The sequence below is a fragment of the Apus apus genome, chromosome 7 (assembly GCF_020740795.1).
Source record: "Apus apus isolate bApuApu2 chromosome 7, bApuApu2.pri.cur, whole genome shotgun sequence".
In the NCBI taxonomy this organism is placed as follows: domain Eukaryota; kingdom Metazoa; phylum Chordata; class Aves; order Apodiformes; family Apodidae; genus Apus; species Apus apus.
This window is the reverse complement of record NC_067288.1, coordinates 5627639-5649613: the sequence shown is the minus strand read 5'-3', so window position 1 is coordinate 5649613 and position 21975 is coordinate 5627639. Positions and strand designations below refer to the sequence as shown.

Sequence of the window (21975 nt, the reverse complement as noted above, 5' to 3'; positions counted from 1 at the left end):
CCCTGTTCTGTGTTAGCTCTCCTGTTGCTTTCATCTGTCACCTCTGATAGTGATTTCACTACAGTATCTGCATTTTAGTTTTGCCTGGTGTTTTTGGACCTTTCCTAGGTTTATTTCTTACTGAAACCTTTTTGGAAATTTGAGCTGAAGTGGCTGCCTATGCGAGAGCATGTAAGGAGAGTAATTGAGGAAGAAAAGTAAAATCCTTATATTGCCTCAAATTTTTGAAGATATTGGAAGTGTTGGTCTCTTTTCAGATGGATCAGCATAGCTTGCAGCTGCAACAAGGTGGAATTCCTTTTTTGATGCATCCTGTTGTTAATGCCCACAGAGGCTGCTTGTTTCTTGTGGTTCTGCCAGAGCTGTGGGAGACTCCTGACGCTGCACCTGCAGGCACTACACAAGAGCCTTCCTTTGTAGTCAACACACGTAGCCATTTCTCATTTTGGGTTTTTTGTGTATGTGGTACTCCTTTGCAGTCCTGTGCACTTTTTTTGGGTGTGTTGCAAATAAAGTACTGACTGCTGTATCTAAGGCTTTTGTAAGGGATCTGTTCATGCAGCTGCGTTGAGTGTTGCTGTTTGTCAGCTGATGGACTGTTGTGCACCGTCAAATCTATTTGACAGTTACTTGAAGTTATAGAGAGTCACTGCTATGCCATGACTTATGTAAGCCATGGCATGGGCATTTGGGGTATCGAGGTAATTTCTGCTTCAAGAAATTCCTGACTGTGTAAACATAAACCAAAGGATTGAAGATACAAAAATGTAAAAACTGATAAGTGACCCATCTGTGTTGCAGCATTCGGCTAAAGAGTCTTAATGCAAACACAGACGTTGCTTCGCTGGCTCGAAAGGTGGTTGAAGAGTGCAAACTCATTCACCCTTCCAGACTTGCAGATGTAGAACAGCTGTTGTACTATCTGCAGAACCGCAGAGATGCCTCAGCAGGAAAAGGTAAATAGTACAGGAACAAAGTAGCTTGGGACTGGGCTGCTTCAGCATTAAACAGCAATTGTGTGAGGATTTTCTAGCTGAGGTCCAAACTTGGTTGATGCATGAGGTATTTGGGGATAATGAGTGGGGAAGATGTACAGTTAAATCACACTTGGAAAAAAATTACAGTCTTGGAGAGATTGAGGGGAGTATCTTTTTAACAACAAGAGTTTTTCTTTTTGGTTGCTTGAACTTGGTATTGATGCTTCTTACTGGGTGCCTTGTGCTTTAGCAGGACTTGAGAGGTACAGATTCCGTTATTAGGTGCAGCCTCTTCATATTACATCTGCACTTGCAGTCACATAAAAAGACTGTATGAGGATCTTCCTAGAAAGATCTGCTATCACCTGTTGCAAGGGTAGATAGTGTTCCTAGGCTGAAATTGTGCTGTCTGTAAAGCTGGGGTGAGGAGTTTCAGAGTCTGTGTGGCAAACAGCTTGGGGTAATTCTCTTAAGTTCCTGGTGAACAAGTTACTGAGAACATTATTTCTCTGCTCTGATGCCAAGGCATTTTTTGGTGGACCTGTTTATCTCTTAAGTTCATCTTAAACTTTCTGCTCAGGGGACAGTTTCATAGTTAACACTTGATCCTGCATTGCCCTGAGGTTAGCAAGGTTTCTTGAAATTGTGGAATGGCAAGCTTAGTTCTCAAATTGGATTCTTATGGGATGAGTTTAAAAGAAAGATTAATATTATTTATACACTTTAGCTGTAGCTGTTTTGGGTGTTTCATCCTCTTTTATTCTGTATATATGTGCCTTAGTGTATCCTGGGGTAGCTTTGCCACAGTGTACAAGTAAGAGTCAAAGCTGCTAAAGTAACTTCACAGCCGACTGGGCCGTAACTGGTCATTTAGACTGAGGAGTCAAAAAACACCTCAGGATTTATTTTGCTCCCAGTGGGCTGTTCCAGCTTCGGAAACCTGACATAATGAAGCTGTGTTAGTCTGACAGATCAGCAGGACACAACAGAACTTTGACCTTGTTTTAACCAGAAAGTTTAGTATGAGAATATTGGATATGGTTTTGTCTGTGAATATCCATAGCTTAACTGCAACCATGTCTTTTTCTTCACAGAAAAGAAAGAGAAATCCAGTAAGCCAAAAGATCCACCCCCATTTGAAGGAATGGAGGTAAATATTGGTGTTAGAAGCAAAACACAGACCCCGTTTACTTCTTAAGTAAGCAGTTATATAAGGGGGGTTGGAGAGGAAATGCTGAATTCTGGTGCGTTTTTGCTTCATGTTTTTTAAACAAAAGAACTTGGATTGGAAATATTGCACAATGGAATAAAAATCATCTCCATAAAGGGTAAAATATTTGACTTGCTTACTTCCCCCTCCAACTATAGCACGCAGCAGGACAGCAAGTGAGGTTTGGAACATCGGACAGGACACAGAGTCATTTCTGAGCATCCTTTGTTTTTTGTAATTACATCTCAGATTTCCTGGTGTTCATTGGCAGTGATTCTGGATGCATTGATTTTTGCCCCCCCCCCGCCCCTTGTATTTTTTTTCCTAAGATCTTAACTCAAAGCTGTGCACTCTTTTGTCCTGTGATTGAATAACGTCGTGATTGAATAACATCTTGAAATAACATCCCTCTCTTTCTCTGTGAAACCCCTGCTTATGACTGCTTTCAGATTGATGAAGTTGCCAATATCAATGACATGGATGAGTACATTGAGTTACTGTATGAGGACATCCCTGACAAAGTGCGTGGCTCTGCCCTCATCCTGCAGCTGGCTAGGAATCCTGATAATTTGGAAGAACTGCTTATCAATGGTAACTTTAAAACCCAGTGGTAACTTCTCCTAATGTGCTGTTTACCTATGGTGCTTCTTCTGAAGGGACAAGTAGTTCACCTTTAGTTTGGGATTTTCTCTAGTTTGCTTCTCAGTACATAATAAGCTGGCTGATCAAAGCCCAGTGTCCCTACAACTAGATGACGCTTAGGCTGTTTTTAGGTGGGCCTAATGTAGTAATCTTCCTCACCTCATAGGCTTCAGTTGTCAGGGTAGAATTTAAAGAGGATTTTGAAGTGAACGTGGTGATGTTCTAGGCAATATGGAACATACAGGTGGCAGAGGCCACAAGATCTGAAGGTTAGTGGTAATTTTAAGATGACCTTAGTGTTTGGTTGCGGTTTTCTTGCATGTCACCCCTTACTAGGGTTTGTGTCTGGATGACCACCCAGGTTACTCTCTATTTTAGTACTGCCTCCAAACAGAACTTGTGAGCACTGTTACATGTTAAAGTGAGATACCTCTGAAAATCTTCCATTAGAAAACTGATAAATACAGAATAAGGTGTATTCAAATTCTGAGTCTCAGAAGACAAAAGGAGAGAGGTGAAATGCTGATGCTCATCTAAATCTTGTTTCACTTCAGAAACTGCCCTGGGTGCGTTGGCTAGAGTGCTGAGGGAAGACTGGAAACAAAGTGTGGAACTTGCTACCAATATAATTTATATTTTTTTCTGCTTTTCAAGGTGAGTGGAGTTCCTGGGTATGGGGACATAGGAACTTCTCTCTGCTTAATGGCTTTTGTTTTTTGCTTAATGGTTTGTTTTTTTGCACTGCACTACAAAACCTCACTGGAACAGGAAAAAAATGCTGGATTGGAAACACTTGTTATAAATGACAAAGTTGAGGCACAGAAAGTACCCCTCTGGTGAGGCAGTGTGTAGTAGAGCTGGGAGGAAAGCAGTGAGAGTTTTGACCCATAGCTTATAGGCTGAGCTGACACCTGTTGTTTCCCTCAGCATTGGCACAGGGAAGAAATGGTATTAAAAACTGAAGTGAGTGCTTGCTCCTATTTAGATACACCAGTGTTTCAGTATACCCTGCCTAGAAATAATTTGAATGGAATTTGCATTGCAAAATTTTATACCTCTTATATTTCTGGTGAGTAGATGGTCCTCCGAAGCACTTAGAATATGAACAGTGGGGCTGATTGGAAAACATTTTCCTTTGCCTGTGAAAATTGGAATGTGTTTTTATTTTTACTTGGAACAACACACTGTTGCTTGTCCTTCTAGAAGTTTGGAAAAAATGTTTTCAGGAATTGTTCTTGTTTTGAAATAATTTTCCAATAGAGAAGTGTTATAATGGGGCACAGAGTAAATACCTTTTTTTAATACTTCCTGTGGTGCAGTTTTGGGGCATTTCCACATATGTCAAAACAGATTTGGGGTTGTTTCCATATATTTTTTTCCCTCACAGGTGTTTTTTCTTCAATTTAGTTTTTCTCAATTTCATGGAATAATCACGCACTACAAAATTGGAGCTCTGTGTATGAATATCATAGACCATGAACTGAAGAGACATGAGCTTTGGCAGGAAGAACTTGCTAAAAAGAAGAAAGCTGATATCCTTTAGATATGCTGGGGCAGCTTGATGACTTCTGACTTGTCTTGACAGCTGTTTTTGAGTTATATGATATGAGGATACAGTAACTTCTGTGAAAGCAGTAGAACTTACTAGAAAGTGGCAAAATATAATTGCAGATAGGAAGAAATCCAAGAGTGAGAAGTTAGAACTGCTGAAGAGATTAAGCTGGAGTTACTAAAACAACACAAGAAAAAAAATGTTTTATTTTATCAGCAGTATGTCTTGGGAACATTTCTGCTGATTAGTAGGATGTAATACATCCAAGACTAGGAGAAAAAAGTCATGATGTAGATTACAGGTGTAGAAGCTGTTAGTGTGGTAATGTCATATTTCCAGTGGCTATTGCATAGATGTCTTGTTTTTTACTGGTGATTGAATACACCTTTGAAGACAATAGATAGCTAGATTGTATAACTTTGATCTGACTCCTTGACTTCTGCATTGTACTTGATGAAGATCCTGAAAATCAAACACTGAAAAAGGACTATGAGAAAACTTACAAGAAATACCAAGCACTGGTTGTCAAGCAGGAACAGCTACTCAGAGGTACCAAATCCAGATAGCAAATTATTCCCTTGTTGGTGAACGTAGGAAGAGGGTGCTGTGGATGCTTGTTGTGACCAGGATGTCTTAAACATACTGAATGCGTGGATGAATATGAAAGAGCTTTGCCAAAGAACAGAGGGAAGACGAATACATAATAATTGTTAAACACTTTGCTAATAATTTTTAAAGTGGTCTGTCATTCTTGCAGGAAAAATAGCAAAAGTGATCCACTTAACTTCTTTTGGCTCATGATGTTTGTTTGGGAGGAGTTGGGTTTTTTTGGTTTTGTGTGTTTGATTTGGGTTTTTTTAACTTAGTCTAACTTAGCCTGTACCTGACTCAATGCATTGTGAAGGCAGCAGAATGCTTCTGAAAGTCTGTGTGTGTAGAGACTTGTTTAGTTCTGTTGTCTCTGATCTGTCGGTGTGTTTTGTATTGGACTTTTAGTTGCACTTTACCTGCTCCTAAATCTTGCTGAGGATACTCGCACTGAGCTGAAGATGAGAAACAAGAACATTGTCCATATGTTGGTGAAAGCACTGGACCGTGATAATTTTGAGCTGCTTATCCTGGTTGTATCTTTCTTGAAGAAACTCAGCATTTTTATGGAGAACAAAAATGATATGGTAAGGCTCATACCACTCTACTGCAATATTGGAAAAGTAGGGACTCTGAAAACTGTGTATGGTTGGATGGAAGAGGGGGGACATCTTTGCCGTCACCCTAAATATCTTTAGCACTGATTATCCTCTTTCCTTTTACTCGTTTTACTAGCAAGAAAAGTAGTACAACATCCAGCCATAACATACTGCAAAAACTCTTGAAGGGCTGACATACCAAACGGTGAAGCTACCTCAAAATATATTACATTCCAAGTTTTCAAGTCAGTACTCCAAAGTCTTGTCACACTCCCTCTTCTGGAGATGCCCATGACTCTTCTCCTGAACTAGACTCTTTTGACACCATATAGTTGTCTCTGCCAGGTATTGTCTTGGAAAGAGAGGGTAGTTATCCTTTCGCAGTTGGCTAGACTAGTTTACTTATTTCCTAGGTCAGCTGGATCTTCAAAGGACCTCACAGCTATTCCTTCATGCTGCCAGTAGCTCCTAAGGAACTGGGGGCAGAGTTATTTTTCCTTTTTTTTAGCTGAAGTCTCAAACTTCTGAATTGTAGCACTTCTTTTTGTGACTTTAAGCTCTAGCCAAGTACCTCTGTTACCTATTTCCCAATGGCTTTTAGTAGATGCATACCTTCAGCTCTGTATCACTGGCCTTTCTGCCAGTTTGTTAAATGAAAATGGTAAATTTTCCTTAGCCCAGCAGTAATCTGAGATTAATGTTACACTTGGATTGTGAGATGAAAAGACCTCTGTAAATGCAATAGAAAATTAATTGCTTCTTTGTTACTGGAACTGTCATTCGCATCCATATGCACTGAACACTGCAGACAAGAGGTATCTCCCTTATTTATATATGGGTATCCTATTTCTTAACAAAAGTCAGACACCGAGTATGTTTTTCTGGGGGAATGTAGACTGTTTATCAGGTGATTGGTCATTGTTTTAGTTTATACTTGTGTAGTGCCCTGAAGGACTTTATTAGGAAAGTAAGGATTAGCTCTCCAACCCACTGATTTTTTTCTGGCACACTTTCTGCATTCCTTTTGATTTGGTGGAAAGACAAATGAAACAAAATTGTTCAATTTATTTTATTGCGGAGTTTTTTAACGGTTTTGAAATTACTTGAAAAGGTTTGTATGCTTCAGGTCAGCTAGTCTGTTTGAACATTTCTTACTGATAATAAAGATGATACGTTTTTCTCCATTGTATTAAGGAAAGCTACCAGTGAAGGAGAAGGTGTTCTAATATTTATATCAGGTAATAACACAAAAATGTCAAAGACAAAATGAACTCACATTAGTTGTGCAATGCCTGATTCTAAGTAAAACTCAATCTATTTATATTTATAGCACAATCTTTCCTTTGATATTCAAGTACCATATTAAATTCAAAGCAGTGAAGTCCTTGCTATCAAATTGTTTTTTTATCAAAAGGTATCCAGTCAGTTGCTTGATTATTGCACTAAGCCATGTGGGGAGAGGTGTATTATTTTTTTTTTCTTGGTATTCATTCTGTGTGTATTTATAACTGGAAGGCTAGTTACACACGTGCAAAATTTTGAAGAATGCAGACTGATTTTGTGTGCCTCTTTCTAGCCAAAGGAGGTTCTGGGAAATAAGAAATGAATGCATTTAAAAGATTATGTCAAATAAAAGCAGAGAAATGTTTCTTAAAAGATCATAACTTTCTGAAGTCTTGCCAGTTTTGCCAATGCTCAGATGTCTTTTCTGGATGGTAAAGTGAACACGATCTTGAGAACTGATACCACTTCTCGGTTCCTGGATTCCACTTTTTAATTTGAAAGTGATACATGTTTCAAGATGACTTTCATGCGCTTTATTAAATTAATGTACAGGATGGCATGCCTCTTCTGAGAGCATGTGCAAATTCTGTCTAGGGGTTCATTTGAAATGCGTAATGAAATGTCTCAGATTCTTTTTGGATGCCAATTTTCTGTCATTCTTGGTTGGGTATCTCTTTGACTCTAATGACAATTGCTCCAGGATTGCTTGTGTTTAAATGAGTTTTGTGCCTCCCCTCCCCCCCCAACTGGTCTTGCAAGTGATGTCTTGACCACATTCTTGCAGTATTCCAACTGTGAGGAATACTTCCAAGGCATCTGAACTGTTTGGTTCAAAAACGTTTTTAATCAACGTTACCCAGTAACCCGATCTAGAATACTTCAACCGCAAAGACATAAGCAAAGCTGCTTCAGATGAAAATGCATTGACAGTCATGATTATGGGTACAAATTGGAAATGTATTTGCATATGAGTACATGTGAATATATGTCCCTGCTTATAGCAGGGTGGTTGGAACCTGATGCTCTTTAAGATCCCTTCTAAGCTTAACCATTCTATGATTCTGTGATTGAAGACAAAGCTAAGTTTGGATAGATTATGGATCTTTCTTTTTCTTGATATACAGGTTGAAATGGATATTGTTGAAAAACTTGTGAAAATGGTACCCTGTGAACATGAAGACTTGCTGAACATCACTCTTCGACTCTTACTAAATCTTTCCTTTGACACAGGCCTGAGAAATAAAATGGTACAAGTTGGTCTGCTTCCCAAACTCACTGCACTGCTAGGTATGTTTACTTTTCTTCTAACATAGACATTTCAGCAGGGACAGCGGACCTGTTTGTCTCATGACATAGTGTGCCTCAAAGTTGCTATGTTACTTTTCTCTTTGCCAGGGAACTTTTTCACTACTCCCAACATTTTATCATTCAAAAAAATCTTTCAAAATGCAAGTTTAAATGTAAGTTTAGAATAGTGTGGCTCCCAGGAGGTTGATTCCTAGCTTCTTTAAACTGTTGAGTGAGTGTTTTGGTCTTTAAAAATAACTTCAATAACTACCTTAAACACATGTGGGTTGGCACATGGGTGATGCTTGTAATTTTGGAGGAGCACCTAGGAAAAAAAGACAGCAACTTCTCAGAGCTTAGCTTATGGAGATACCAACTTTTCTTAGATTATTTTTTTTTAATGAAGCTTGAGATGTCTGCTGCCTCTTTTTCCCTTAATGGTCCAGATACAGAGAACAGAAATCTCCTAGCTTTGTCAGCTTCAACTACAGGCAGTACTCATTTTTAGACTTTGAGCTTGGTGGTCTGCAACTTGTGTGAAGATGATGTGAGTACTTCAGATAATAGTGAAAATTTTTGCTGTCCATGGGAAAAGCAATGGAAACAATAAGGAGTTTGTAAAAAGCAGAGGATTGTCCAATGTGATCATTGTTGTACACTGGAGTTCTCAGGAGAGAGGTTTTATTGCTCCTTGTGTGTTCTTGGGCTGATACTATCGAGACGCTGCTCTGGTGGATGTACTAACTGTTTCGTAGGATTTGGCCATAAGAATTGCTGAGTACTTATTTTTGAGCCTGGTATTGTGAAGCCCTAAATGTGTGAAACAGTGGTGCAAGACATTGTTCAAGCTTTGTGAGATATGTTTGGTTTGGGATGTACTAAATCCAGTGCAGCTGGTGTTTCCGGATGCGATTGGAACAAGTGGAATGCAACAGTGAATCTATGAGCTTTCTCTCATAGCTTTGTGTAGCCTCTTAGGATTGTTTGCCTTCTCAATTTTACATTCAACCTTAAGATGGCCTTATTGTTGTTTAGTATACAAGGTAATACCATGAAAACTTAAACAGCTATGGGAGCCTTTATCTGGTGAGTGATTAATATAGCAGCTACTTGATATATCCTGGAACGCCTCAGATCTTTTTATGCTTACTGCCCCACAACCACGTTTGCACTTGATATCTTCCTCTGGGCAGAGCTAGGAGGAAGAAGAAAAATGGCATTTGGAATCCCTCATCTTTACACTTTTTTTCCTCAAGACAATGTTATTTGCTAATAAAGCAAACTGAGAAGTAGAAGCCAGTCAGGAAATATATTTTCTCTTGTTTGAGAGAGGATGTGGCTAGGTAGTTTGGTTCAGCTTGGATTGTAAGCTTTTTGGAGCAAGAATGTGTCTTTTTGTACAGCAGCTAGTGCTGTGGACTAAGGCTAGGGCTTCTGGGTGCTTGTCACCCCAAGCAGTGGCATGACACAAATCACTGAGAAATTCCTACTCCCAAAAGTTTTCCATTTAGTGTTGGAGTCAGACTAAACTCATCAGTTATATCTGCTTTCTAGTCTGATTCTAATGTGGAGAGGAGAACTTGTTTTCAAATGCTATTCTCTTGGACTTGTAAGTAGATCTGTGTGGAAGGCTGTTTAGCTCAGAAGAACTGTTAAAATTGCAGTCTGCTCCTGAAGTGGCTGCTAGGGTAATCTGCAGCAAGTTCTACTAGTACTTCAAGAAGCTTCACTGTCTGTCTGACTCCACAAATTGTTCTTTCCTTTACTTGGAAGTATTTAACCCTTTTTCTTTTTTCCTTTTTTTTTTTTTTTTTTTCTCCACATAGGGGCATATGCAGTTAGCCCTAGTTCCTCCCTCTTGAATTACTTGATATTTTGCAGGGTGCTGGTTAGAAAACGTAGGTAGAAATATTGTCTGTTACTTGTTTTTTAAGACAACTCTGTGACTCCTGAGACTCTCCTTGATATGGTGATTCAAATAATTCTCAAATACATCACTTTGTGTATCCTTTCTCAGGGAAATCTGCATCCTTAATAATTAAATAGTCATGCACCAGATGCCACTTTTATACAGGTTACTTGGGTGTTAAACACACATCATTCAAGTCAATACCCTTCAGCTTGCATTTGCAGGTCACCTTAAAGTGCTAACACACCTCACAGCTGTTGACAAGTTACCATACAGCTCCTAATGCTGAGAGGTCAAGTTTGTTGACTCAGCCTACTGAAATTAACATTTGTGCATGTTATGCCTTTGTGTCTTTAGCATTGGGGTTGAGATGAGTATATATTAAGTATAGTAGGTGTTTAACGGGAGAGCTGAGATTGCAAAGAATTAAAAGATGTGATTAGTTAGGCAGTGGTTTAGGGCTGAGCAGAGAGATAGCTGCAGTCTGTAGTTCTGGAAGATGTGCTGCTTTCCCAAAGTGCACTCAGTGCCTTGGAAGCAGGAAGCCTCTAAATGTAGGTGGATGCTTGAAGTGGAGGGGAGGAACTAGCTTCAGGTGAGCTATCAGGGATGGACTAAGTATGGCATAGTTATATTGGAGAACCACCATCTCTCTTTCTCTCTTTCTCTCTTTCTCTCTTTCTCTCTTTCTCTCTTTCTCTCTTTCTCTCTTTCTCTCTTTCTCTCTTTCTCTCTTTCTCTCTTTCTCTCTTTCTCTCTTTCTCTCTTTCTCTCTTTCTCTCTTTCTCTCTTTCTCTCTTTCTCTCTTTCTCTCTTTCTCTCTTTCTCTCTCTCTCTCTCTCTTTCTCTCTTTCTCTCTTTCTCTCTTTCTCTCTTTCTCTCTTTCTCTCTTTCTCTCTTTCTCTCTTTCTCTCTTTCTCTCTTTCTCTCTTTCTCTCTTTCTCTCTTTCTCTCTTTCTCTCTTTCTCTCTCTTTCTCTCTCTTTCTCTCTCTTTCTCTCTCTCTCTCTCTCTTTCTCTCTCTCTTTCTCTCTCTCTTTCTCTCTCTCTTTCTCTCTCTCTTTCTCTCTCTCTTTCTCTCTCTCTTTCTCTCTCTCTTTCTCTCTCTCTTTCTCTCTCTCTTTCTCTCTCTCTTTCTCTCTCTCTTTCTCTCTCTCTTTCTCTCTTTCTCTCTTTCTCTCTTTCTCTCTCTCTCTCTTTCTCTCTTTCTCTCTTTCTCTCTTTCTCTCTTTCTCTCTTTCTCTCTTTCTCTCTTTCTCTCTTTCTCTCTTTCTCTCTTTCTCTCTTTCTCTCTTTCTCTCTTTCTCTCTCTCTCTCTTTCTCTCTCTCTCTCTTTCTCTCTCTCTCTCTTTCTCTCTCTCTCTCTTTCTCTCTCTCTCTCTTTCTCTCTCTCTCTCTTTCTCTCTCTCTCTCTTTCTCTCTCTCTCTCTTTCTCTCTCTCTCTCTCTCTCTCTTTCTCTCTTTCCCTCTTTCCTTCCTTCTTTCCTTCTTTCCTTCCTTCTTTCCTTCTTTCCTTCCTTCTTTCCTTCTTTCCTTCTTTCCTTCCTTCTTTCCTTCTTTCCTTCTTTCCTTCCTTCTTTCCTTCTTTCCTTCCTTCTTTCCTTCTTTCTTTCCTTCTTTCCTTCCTTCTTTCCTTCCTTCTTTCCTTCTCACTCCAGAGTGTTGAGGCAGCTGTTGAAAGCATGGACATGAGAAGTTCTGCTTAGTCTTGGTTTTCATTTTAATTAGTCTTTTCTTTTTAATAGTGCCAGTGCCTGCTTCCCCATCTAGCTTTCCCAGTCAACACCACTTGCTAGTTTTCGTGGCTTCTCTTCACAAGTCTGAAGCATTGTATATGACAAGACTCCTCTTGTTGCCTTCAGGCACCCAAGTTAATCAACTACAGCTGATCTTTGTTATGCTCTGAATCTCAAAGGACTGGGTGCACTTGAGGGAAATTTGGCTTAGAGATCAGAAGCTGAAGCGGAACTGTGGAGGACTGTGAGAGATAGCCTGCTCTATTCAGGTTTTTCCATACACAAGCTTCTTGACGAGGTCCAAAAAGAGGTTTTGTTGATTTGTGTGAGTTCATTTCTTTAAGAAAACCTTCTAATTGTTGAGTCACCATGGCCTCGCTGAGAACATTTTTGTACTGCTGGCTTTGCTATAATACTTCAAATTGTATTTACAGAGTGATCCTTCTTTTTCATGCATTTTTTGTGTGAATAATTTCTGTGAGTGTATGTGAAGTGTGGCTTCAGTGAATTAAGGTGAGATTTCATATGAATTCACCAGGTGGTTTAAACTAGACATTTGCCTGAAGTGTGGAAAGCACAAATTCAGTGCCCTCTAATTATCACTGTGGAAGGAGAGACCAAAGCAGCACACTATAGACCATTCTGTGGAGGTTTGCTTCACCCTCATAGTGCTGTTATTTTGCTTTGCATGGCGTAATTCAAGTGAAGTGGGGTAGAGGAGTAACTTGCTCCAAATACAGTACAGTTTGGTGGTTAGTATATTCACCTGTTGAAAGTATTCTCACTGAAAGGGGGAACATAGAGCTGAACTTTAAGAGTACAGATTCACATCCTTCCTTTATCCCTGGGAATGCTCTTCCATTGTTGGACAAAGGGAAATGTTACCCTTTGTCATAATTCTCCCCCTGGATATGATTGGTTTCTGAAGTAAATGCCCTGGCAGCAAACAGAAGAAAACATTGTCTGCAAGGAAGAATAAAAAACCCCTCACTTCTTGTTTGGACCAAATCCACTTTGTTTTTCAGTTAACAGGCCAAGCCAAATATAAAATTGTTAGTATAGCTCTCTTAAATACAGGCACAGCTTGTGATTCACATTCTTCTAATAAGGGTGCTATTTTGTGCTGTGTCTGAGTGGTTTCTTAGCGTTTGTGAAGTGAGACAAATAGTTCTCCATGAGAACAGCAGGCAGTTTGTACAGCAGAGCCAGCTGAGTGCTGCTGTGTGTATTATGGCAGGCTGCAGACTCTGCTCGGTGGACCTCTGCTCAGGAGCTCCTGGCAGTGTGAAGGTGTGGCAGGCAGTACTGGGGTTTCTGTGTCCACCCATGAGTTAGTTATTCCTCTCAAAAGACTAAGTAGTAGGGAATGGTTCAGAAGCTGTTATGATGGGAACTATTGCTGCTCAAAGGGTAAAAGAAGCAGGTCTGGTTGCATGCAAGGAGCAAAAATTTTTGTGATGTGTGTGTTTATCCCTTTGAGCTGTTGGACAGGTGTTAGATGTCCTGGGTGCTTGTTGTCTTGAAATGCCACTCTCCTTTTCATTACTTCCCAGTGCTAGCCATGTTTAAAGAATGAAAACCTAATATACTTGGAAGTCAGACTACAGTTTCTCTCTTTGGTTGCTCAAAATTACTAGCTGCTTTTGAAAATCGAGGTCTGACTGAACACTAATATTGGTGAGCTGAAAAACTTGTGGATGACATATCGGCACCAGTTGCAAATCTGGCCCAAGTGGGAGATGAAGTGTGGAAGGGTTGTCTATGTGGCTGTGACTGTGTTACACAGTGCCAAGATGTTAAAGCTCAAAAAGATCTAAGGTGATGATGAACATCTTGGGTTATGTTTTCCAGTACAGGTTACAGTGACTGAAAGAAAATTGTCTTTCTGGATTTGTAGTCAGTCAAGTAGATGAGTGTTTGTCAGAAAACACTGAATTACAATGTCATCAGTCCCCATCAGCAATAGAATAGTTCTGCCAGTCACAGTGTATATCAACCCTATATGCCCTATTAATTTGAGCATCCTGGCCTGATGTTCTCAATTTCTTGGTGTTCCAAGACTCTGTATCAGCACACTGAGAAGGAATAGCCACCTGGTCTTACATAGAAGTCTAAGGCTTGTGCAATAGTTTGCAAATGCCAAAGTAGGTAAAACTTTCCTATGATATGAGTTCTTTTTTTAAGCTGAAGATAGTCAGAGCAGAGAGTGACTTTTGATAGTCTGATTTAGTCCTCTCTGAAGAGTTCGTCTTCACTGAGTTAATTGATAGAATTTTTGAGAATTTTATAATCTAAAATATTTTCTGGAAACTGCTCAAATTCCTCTGATATTTCCCTATTCTTTACAAGTTAAGTTTAATGAGCAATCACAGAATTGCCAAATGGTTGAGCATTGGGTTTCTTAACAATTGGGTCTTGATATGGTGTGCAGCCAGGCTGGATTACATGTTGACTGCTGCTTAAAAACCCAAGAAGTACTTTGCTCTCTAATTAACGGAGTGCTGGGTTGTTTTAATGTTCTATTCCTTTTATGAAAGTTTCTTTTAAGAAGGCTTAAAGTAGGTGTGTTCTCTTTATGAGTTCACTTGGCCTTTTTGTAATGAACTTATTATGGAGCTTCACACATCTGTTGAAAAATGGAGCTTCTTATAGGCTACTGCAGTGTTTTTTCTGGCTTTAATAGGCCTCGTTTATCCTATAAAGAAACATACATTTTCTTACCTGATCAAGTGAGCAAACAATAGGGGTCAGATGTGGCAAAGACCCTAACAGAAAGCACATGTCCAGCCATCAGGGTGAGGTAAAGTCATTTCGGGATTGCTTGAAGTTATTAATGGCAGTAAAATTTATGCTTCCTCCTGTTTTCCCAATTAAATCAAGAAACCTTTTTTCCTAAGGTGGCTCTGCAGCAGCTGGTTCCAATACTTGTTGTGTGAATATTGCCTGGGGTGTCTCCATTCCTTTATAGTAGAGGCTGGCTGAAGCACATTAAGTAACAGTTCAACTACAGGGACCAGTCTGTTGGAAAGCAGTAATTATCATGGGATTTATTTTAATGGTAGGTTTTTTTATAATTTGTGGCAAGCATGGTCAAAGCTTAAAAAATCCAAAAACAACTCACCATAACAACAAACAAAAAACCCCACCAAAAGAAACACAAATCAAAACAAAAACATCTCTTAACATTCAGCTTCTAAATCCTCATTAGATGTGTAAATAAACCTTGCATGTCTAACTGAATTAAAGGGAGTATGGTGGGTGCACAGTGTGTCTTAGAACCCAGTGCTCATTTAGATACCATACCTGTGGATGAGACAGCAAACTTTAGTGTTATTAAAGAAAAATTGGCTTCTGATGTTGAGAAATACAGAACTCAGACATCAGTATCACTAATACTGTATTTAAAGCAGAAATAGAATGCCAACTAACTTGTTTAAGTTTCACCATATCCCTGCTTTGTGCTGCTGGTAAATTGTAGTGAATTGTTAGGAAAGAAAAACTGAAATTCATAACATCGTATTTTTATATAAGCTTACAAGTTTTTGAAGTCTATTGTCTTAAGATTTTTTCTGACTCCTTTAACACTGCCAAGAGTTGGAAACAGTGTTTTTCCATTTTGTAGCTATTTCAGGTGGAACCTTGCTAATCTGAACACTCAGCTTTTGACTGTTGAGGTGAGTGAATGCACTTTGCCATGGTGTGCTGCTCACAAATGCAGCAAGATGTTATTACCTTTTTAAATGAAGAATATATCTGTGGTGTAACACAAGAAACTAACTTCACGGTTTTTACTGAAAATTGAAGTGCTCGTGGCAGCAGCAAGGACAGGAGTAGAGTGATAGTAGCAATGTAAAGATGAGGGAGCCAAGTTGTTGGGAATTCACTGAACTGTTGAATAGGAGGGATCCCCTGAGCCAGTATTTCTACTGTGGAGTTTATAATATGTGGCTGCATAATTAGTTGAATTCTTCTAATTGCTTCTTTGCATATTGCAAGAGCAAGTCAATACCAGTAAAAAGTAAATCTAGTCTTCTACTAGAACTGTTGACATCTGAAAACTTTACAGGGCATAACTGTGGTGTCTGAAGCATGGTAGAACAGAAACAAACAGCTCTAGTTTCTTGAAAAATCTCCATAAAGAAGGGGTGGGGCATTTCTGCTGGTTTTCCTAATCTATGGTAAAATCTTCAGAAAGCCTGTGTGAGAGCCAAAGTAGAAGAGAGAGGAGTACCTTTTCCAGGGTTCTTGTGAACCCTGAAGGCAGAGGGATGGTCTCTAAGGGTCATGTGGAACAATTTTGCTGAGGTAGGACTCCCTTAGATCCTGAGACTTTTAGAAGTTCATTTGTGAGGGGGAGGGTTACAATCTGCTTTCCTTTTTGGAAATGTGGAAACATCTACATTCAGGATTTATGGCTCTTTAAGCTTCTCAAATGATCTGCTTGAGTGTAGGAGACCAACTGCAGATTCCTTGTGTCTGCAGTTGCTAAGGTGAGAAGTCCTTTGTTGGTTGATAGTATTATCTTCAGACCCTTTGAACTGAAGGGGGAAGACATATGCTAACATAAAAAGTTACTGGATTACAGTGAGTATAGTGCTGCTATATCTCTATACAATCAATTCATGTTCCTTTGGTCTCTGACATACAGATGCTTTGCAGGATGGGTTATAGTTTTACATCTCTGAGTGGTCTCATTGCATGAAGCAAAACTTTCTTTGTGAGGCTGGGGCCTCAAATTTCTTTTTCTTTTTTGGAAAAGCTATCACATCTCTTGAGAAACTCGTAGCTCATCAGCAAATGACCTTTTAAATAACCAAACTGTAATGATTTCACTATGAGAAGAATACAATGGAATTGTTAGCCTTTATTCCAAGACTTTGCCAGTAAGAGTATGCTGGTGGCATGGGAACAGTACCTCTTTAAAAACAGTAGGTTTGAACCTCAGCTTTGTGCTTCAGTGATTTGGAAACATGGGTAAAACCAGTTTCAGTTTCAATGTGGTGGATCATCCCTTTCTCAAAGTGAAAGGTGGTGTCCTGCATTGCTGCCTTTTTTTTCTTCTTGTGCACCCAGAGAGCCAGAAGCATGGAAAACCTCCACCTCTTCCCATGCCAGCTGAATTCCTAACAAGAAGATTATAAGTGTTTTTAGAGCAGATAAATATGAGTATTTTCTAGAACTGTAATTGGAGCAATTGATGTAGTCTAATGAATATGGTGCAGTATGTAAAAAATGATGTATATAAATTTCCGTGTAATTGTCTAGCATTTGATCTGTGTAGCTTGGTGGAGGCTTTTAAAGGAACAGCTTCACATGGAGTTTTTTCCACCTGCTTTGGAAGTGGGTGTTGTCTTAGTTCGAGTCAAACTCTTCTAATTTCTAGTTTCTTTTTATAATGGTAGTTAATCATTTTTCTATCTGTTGCATTCTTTCTTGGTCATAGCCTGACCCAAGACATACTTCTTCTGTGAAGAAAAAAAAAGTAGCTTTATTTTCCTCCTTCAAGGATAATCCTGTTGTCTCAGGATTTTGCTCTAATCTGAACTAATTGATTTCTCCCTGGTTTATGCAGTATGTGGGATATACAAAAAAAAAGCTTACAATATCTGTGTGAATTCATGAGTTCAACCGTGACTGCTTATAGGAAACCCTAAATAACATTGTTTTTTTTCTTTTGGAAGATCAAACCTCAAAAGAGGACATATCTAAATTTAGCAGCACATTGTCTACCCAGGGGCTATGCTTTGTTGTCTTTTATGAGTAACAATACTGCAGTGAGGTGTTTACTGTATATTTTTCACTCTTGCATAGAGTTCCAAGCAAAGAAATTGAGTCTGGGGCTCCAGATGTGCAGCTTCATTTTTCTCTGTAGCTGTAACATGAAATAAATCAACCTAAATTGGCCACTTATTAGTCCTCTGGCTTTGGATTCATCATGGTAATTCCTTCCTTGTTTCCTAGGAAAAAAACTGTATCCATGTTTCAGATGTGGCACATACTTAGTTCTTTGGGGGACAAAAAAGCAAACAAAAAGGACAGATGAAAAAAACCCAACAAACCCTGAACCATGTCAAAATCAGGGTTATAAGTGAGGCTTCTGGTGTGAAGCCAGTTTCAAATAACATAAAGGTGGCACAAGAGGGCTTGTTAGTATGTAATGAATATCATAATGTATTATTTACAATGCCTAGTCTCCTTGAGTATGAGCAGATTTGTAAATTCTTTCAGGTTCTCTTGATAAAATAAACTGATGTATCCTATATGGTTTATATTTACATATGTAAATCAAAACAGTATGTGTCTAAACCATTCATGGAGTAACTAAGTCCAACTGTTTCAGAGCTGGTTGCAAGAAATAATATGGAATAGAAGCAAGCGAAGAAATCTTTGTATCACTTTTTTTCCTAAGATTGCTGCTAACTATGATACATGTGAATAAACTCTTGACTTCATTGTTTTCTGGCAGCAGTATGAGAGAGTGCATGGATCTTATACTCAGTGTGTGACGTTCTTATCCATCTAGGTTTCTTACTTGCCTAATTCTACAGCACGTTTTGCTTGAAAGTGTCAGAGTTTGAAACTGAAATAAAGATTCACTCTGCAATTTTAATAGTTATTTACCTTTGAGTTCTGGTTTTGATTTAGTGTGGTCAATGTTTTACACATAAGATGGATAGGGTGTATTTTGTATCTAATACGGAGGCACTGATGATTCCATTAGAAATGGTGGCTGCTTGAATTACTGATAGTTATATTGGAATAATTTATCCCATAATTTATATTTTCAATCTAACTGTAGTATTTGAAAGCTGAGTGCTGCTGCTGCAGCTCAGGTTGGCATTTCAGTTTTACAGCTTCAGGGTTTCTCTTTTGTTGTCATGGAGCTAATGAAGGATTTTTGTTTTTCATTTTTAAGCTCACAGACTCTGCCAAAATGTAGGACCTGATCTCATGATCAAGAAATTGTATTTTTTTCCCTTTATCTTCTGTTACTAGTACCATTTAGATCTTTAACCTTAGTAAGAACTAGACATGGAATTCAGGCATTGGTCCACAGAACTGCATATGGCTTCTTATTAATGTTCAAAGGCTAAAAATCTGAAGCCATTCTGAACTCAGAACCCATCATGTATTTATTTCCCTCTCTAATTTGCAGAAAACTAGTTGTGAAAACAGCCCAAGGGACCTGATATTTTTCCATCCCATCTGCTCCAGCTGAACTACAGCTGCAAAAAAAAAAAAATCTAAGTATTGTTTCTATAAACTGTTGAGTGTATTTTATAACACAATAATTCCCACAAAATCAGTAACTGCAGTTAATGACCGGTTTGTTAAGGCATTAACTGCACTCAGCTGGGAGTGACCAATTTCTGTGGAATGGCTGTATAAGAGCTAAAGATAATTCAGTAACACTTTCAAATAATTATTTGGCTAATTAATGGTAAATTCTTGTGGAAATCCTATCAAAGTACTTGCGACCCCCACATTTAATATCCAATGAGTTCATTATGATTCATGTTTTATTGCCATAAATACCAGAAGAATCCATAATGACTAGGCCATTATTTTCCAGGGCTGCCCTTACTGCTTTAGGCCATTTGGCTATTCCACCTTCAGTCATAAAAAGCTTGATGCTCAAAACTACCAGCATTTCTAGGCCACAACTTTCTGGCACCCCACCAAAACTTTGCTGATTTTTATGAACACGTTTGGCAGAGATCTCGTGTTTCTTTTCTTTCTCTTGCTTTTTCTAGTTAGGGGAATAGTTGATGCCTACTGCACCAACTCATAAGGAAGTCTTTCTTGCAGTGTCTGCATTTTCATGTGTGGCCTTCAGTAGTGGTCAAAAATAGCAGGGAAGCTATCACTTCCATACTTTGGAAAGCTGTTCTCTAGCCAGGTACTGGGCAGGGTTTGAAATTTTTACAGCCAAGTCTCTAAACAATGATTGATTTAGGGCTCTATTCATTAGAATTCAGATGAGTATAAAATATTTTTTAAAAGTAAGCATGTTCAAGTAATAGTCAATAACTGCCAGTTTGTTTTTGAGAGTAAAGTCCCTGTGTACAAGGATGGTGCGTGGCTTGGAGGATTTTTAAAAACAGTCTGTCACTTCTTATCCTTTTATACAATGTTCAGTCTAGAAGGTGATGCTTAATGTGCAAAATGCTGTAGGTGTTGAATCTGTTCTCTTCCTGATTTTTGACAAACCAGTTATGCAGGGTGTCCAGTGAACTTCCCGACATGCTGTATGTTTTCTAATGGAGCACAGGATCAACAATGGCATTCAATCATGCTGGCTGTGCTTAGAAGCAACTACCACCACTTAATTTTCCTGAAATGTTTGATTCTTTGGATCTCTGAGTTGCCACTGTTTTACATAAGAACTGATAAGAGTCAGGAGACTACTTTTTCTCCACCAAAGTGCTTCCACTGGGAAAGTGGGACAGTGAAACTTCCAGAGATCATCCTGAACTTCATTCATTTCTAGAAAATTAAGATGAAATTAAACTTAAAATGCAAACACTATTAAATAATTAAAAGCTGCCCACTGTTTCCTTTTAGCTGTAGTTCTGTAGTTTATTTTCATCTTCAGGCTAGTAGAATTCAGGATCTTTTCCTGTTTATTCACACTTGTAAAATACTTCCTTGCTGAGCCTGTGCATTAAGGGCCTGTGACTTATGCTCTAAACCCTTCTCTGTTCCCTGTGTTGACAGTAGGACGGGAGTGGAGGAAAAATGGATCAGTTAACTGAACAGCAAGAAGGAATTTAAATTCAGCTTCTCTTTTTGAAACTGAAGCTGTCTTTGCCTTGTGTGTAGTGAAATCTGCCTTATGGAACATACTTTTGGAGAATGATTTAGGTGCCAGTCATTAAAACCCAACACTTTAAGAGTTCATTCAGATAAAATAAATTTATTTGAATTCTAGTTATTCTTCACACTTCAGGTTGCTTATCTAGGGGTTTTATATTATTTTTGGTAGTTTAGAAACTGAAGCAGTGCTGCCATTCAGCACTGGTACCCAAGGTGTTATTCAAACATCAGAAAGGTTATTGGTACAGGCTGGACCCTTGAAAAAAGGAGAGAGAAAATTCTTCTTAAAATACAGAAAGCCTTTGCTGCTATTTTCAAGTAATTTTCAATACTGGTAGCTATTTAAAAATAAGCTACCAGTATTGACAAATACCAGGAATTGATTGCTATCAAATATACTACTGTATCTTAGCTGATACTGTATCTTAGCATGAGTAAAGCTTGCAGAAGTAAGGAGAAGAAAAGCCAGAAGAAGGACAGAGGCTAAACAGATACGAAGTTGCATCATTCTTGTTGACTGCCTGCTGGTTGGTACCTGCTGAGAGTCTGATCCAACCTCACTGGAGTTTATTTCTCCTGTTCTGGGGTCCCAGCTTTCCTCCTTTTATGCCATCTTGCCTTTTACTTCACATAGTGTTTCTGGCATTATCCAACGAAGTGTAATTGTAATTTGAGTTTAAGTCTTGATGTTTGAGTCTTAGAGGTATGAAAAGAAGTGTTATGAGCAACATAAACAGCTCTTTTTTTTCTAGCTCCATGAAATTCAAAGGCATAATTTACTCTTTAAATTTTTATATTTACTTAGGAGAAGCCTCTAGCTGTATGTATGGGAAGTTTTTTTAAAGTAATTGTTGGATTTACAATGTCACTACAAGTGAATAGGTAGCTAAGATGAACAGTCACAATAGAAGCATTTTGTTTTCATAAAACAGTCTGTAAGCTTTAGAAACTATAGTACTGTCCATGCTTTTATTTTCATTGTAACTAGAGTAGCTTTCAAATTTGGGCATTATCCTTTTTCCAGCTGCTAAGTGTGTGGAAGGTTGTGATACAGTTCACGCTTTTTCAAACAGGTAAGAATTCAGAAGGATCTGAAAGATCAGCTGTGTGCTTAGGTTTGGCATGGGAAAGAATACTTCACTGTTGTATGGCAACTGCCAGAAGGGTTTCGTGGGTTGTTTTTTTAAATTAAGTTTTGAATAAAGACATGAATATGCATTTGAAGGATAAAGGCATCATATCCTTGCGGCTTAAAGGAAATTCCAGCTCCCACTGATGTATGCAGAAGAAAAAATTAACTGTGGTGGTTGCTGTTTGAGGTCTTGATGATTTGCCAAAGTGTTAAACAGATATGTTCTAACTTAGCTTAAATTGA

The 21975-nt window shown here is 38.7% G+C and overlaps 1 protein-coding gene across 2 annotated transcripts in view; it reads left to right on the top strand.

Moving 5' to 3' along the window:
• KIFAP3 (kinesin associated protein 3) overlaps nt 1-21975 on the top strand; it is a 68857-nt gene that overhangs the window by 5085 nt on the left and 41797 nt on the right. Inside the window, exons 3-10 of one of the 2 annotated variants that reach the window (XM_051625432.1) lie at nt 802-956; nt 2072-2127; nt 2637-2778; nt 3384-3483; nt 4237-4361; nt 4832-4930; nt 5378-5556; nt 7977-8139. In XM_051625432.1, the coding sequence (XP_051481392.1) occupies nt 802-956; nt 2072-2127; nt 2637-2778; nt 3384-3483; nt 4237-4361; nt 4832-4930; nt 5378-5556; nt 7977-8139 (1019 nt within the window). The remainder of the gene's footprint in view (nt 1-801; nt 957-2071; nt 2128-2636; nt 2779-3383; nt 3484-4236; nt 4362-4831; nt 4931-5377; nt 5557-7976; nt 8140-21975) is intronic. The other variant, XM_051625433.1, reaches the window with a different exon arrangement.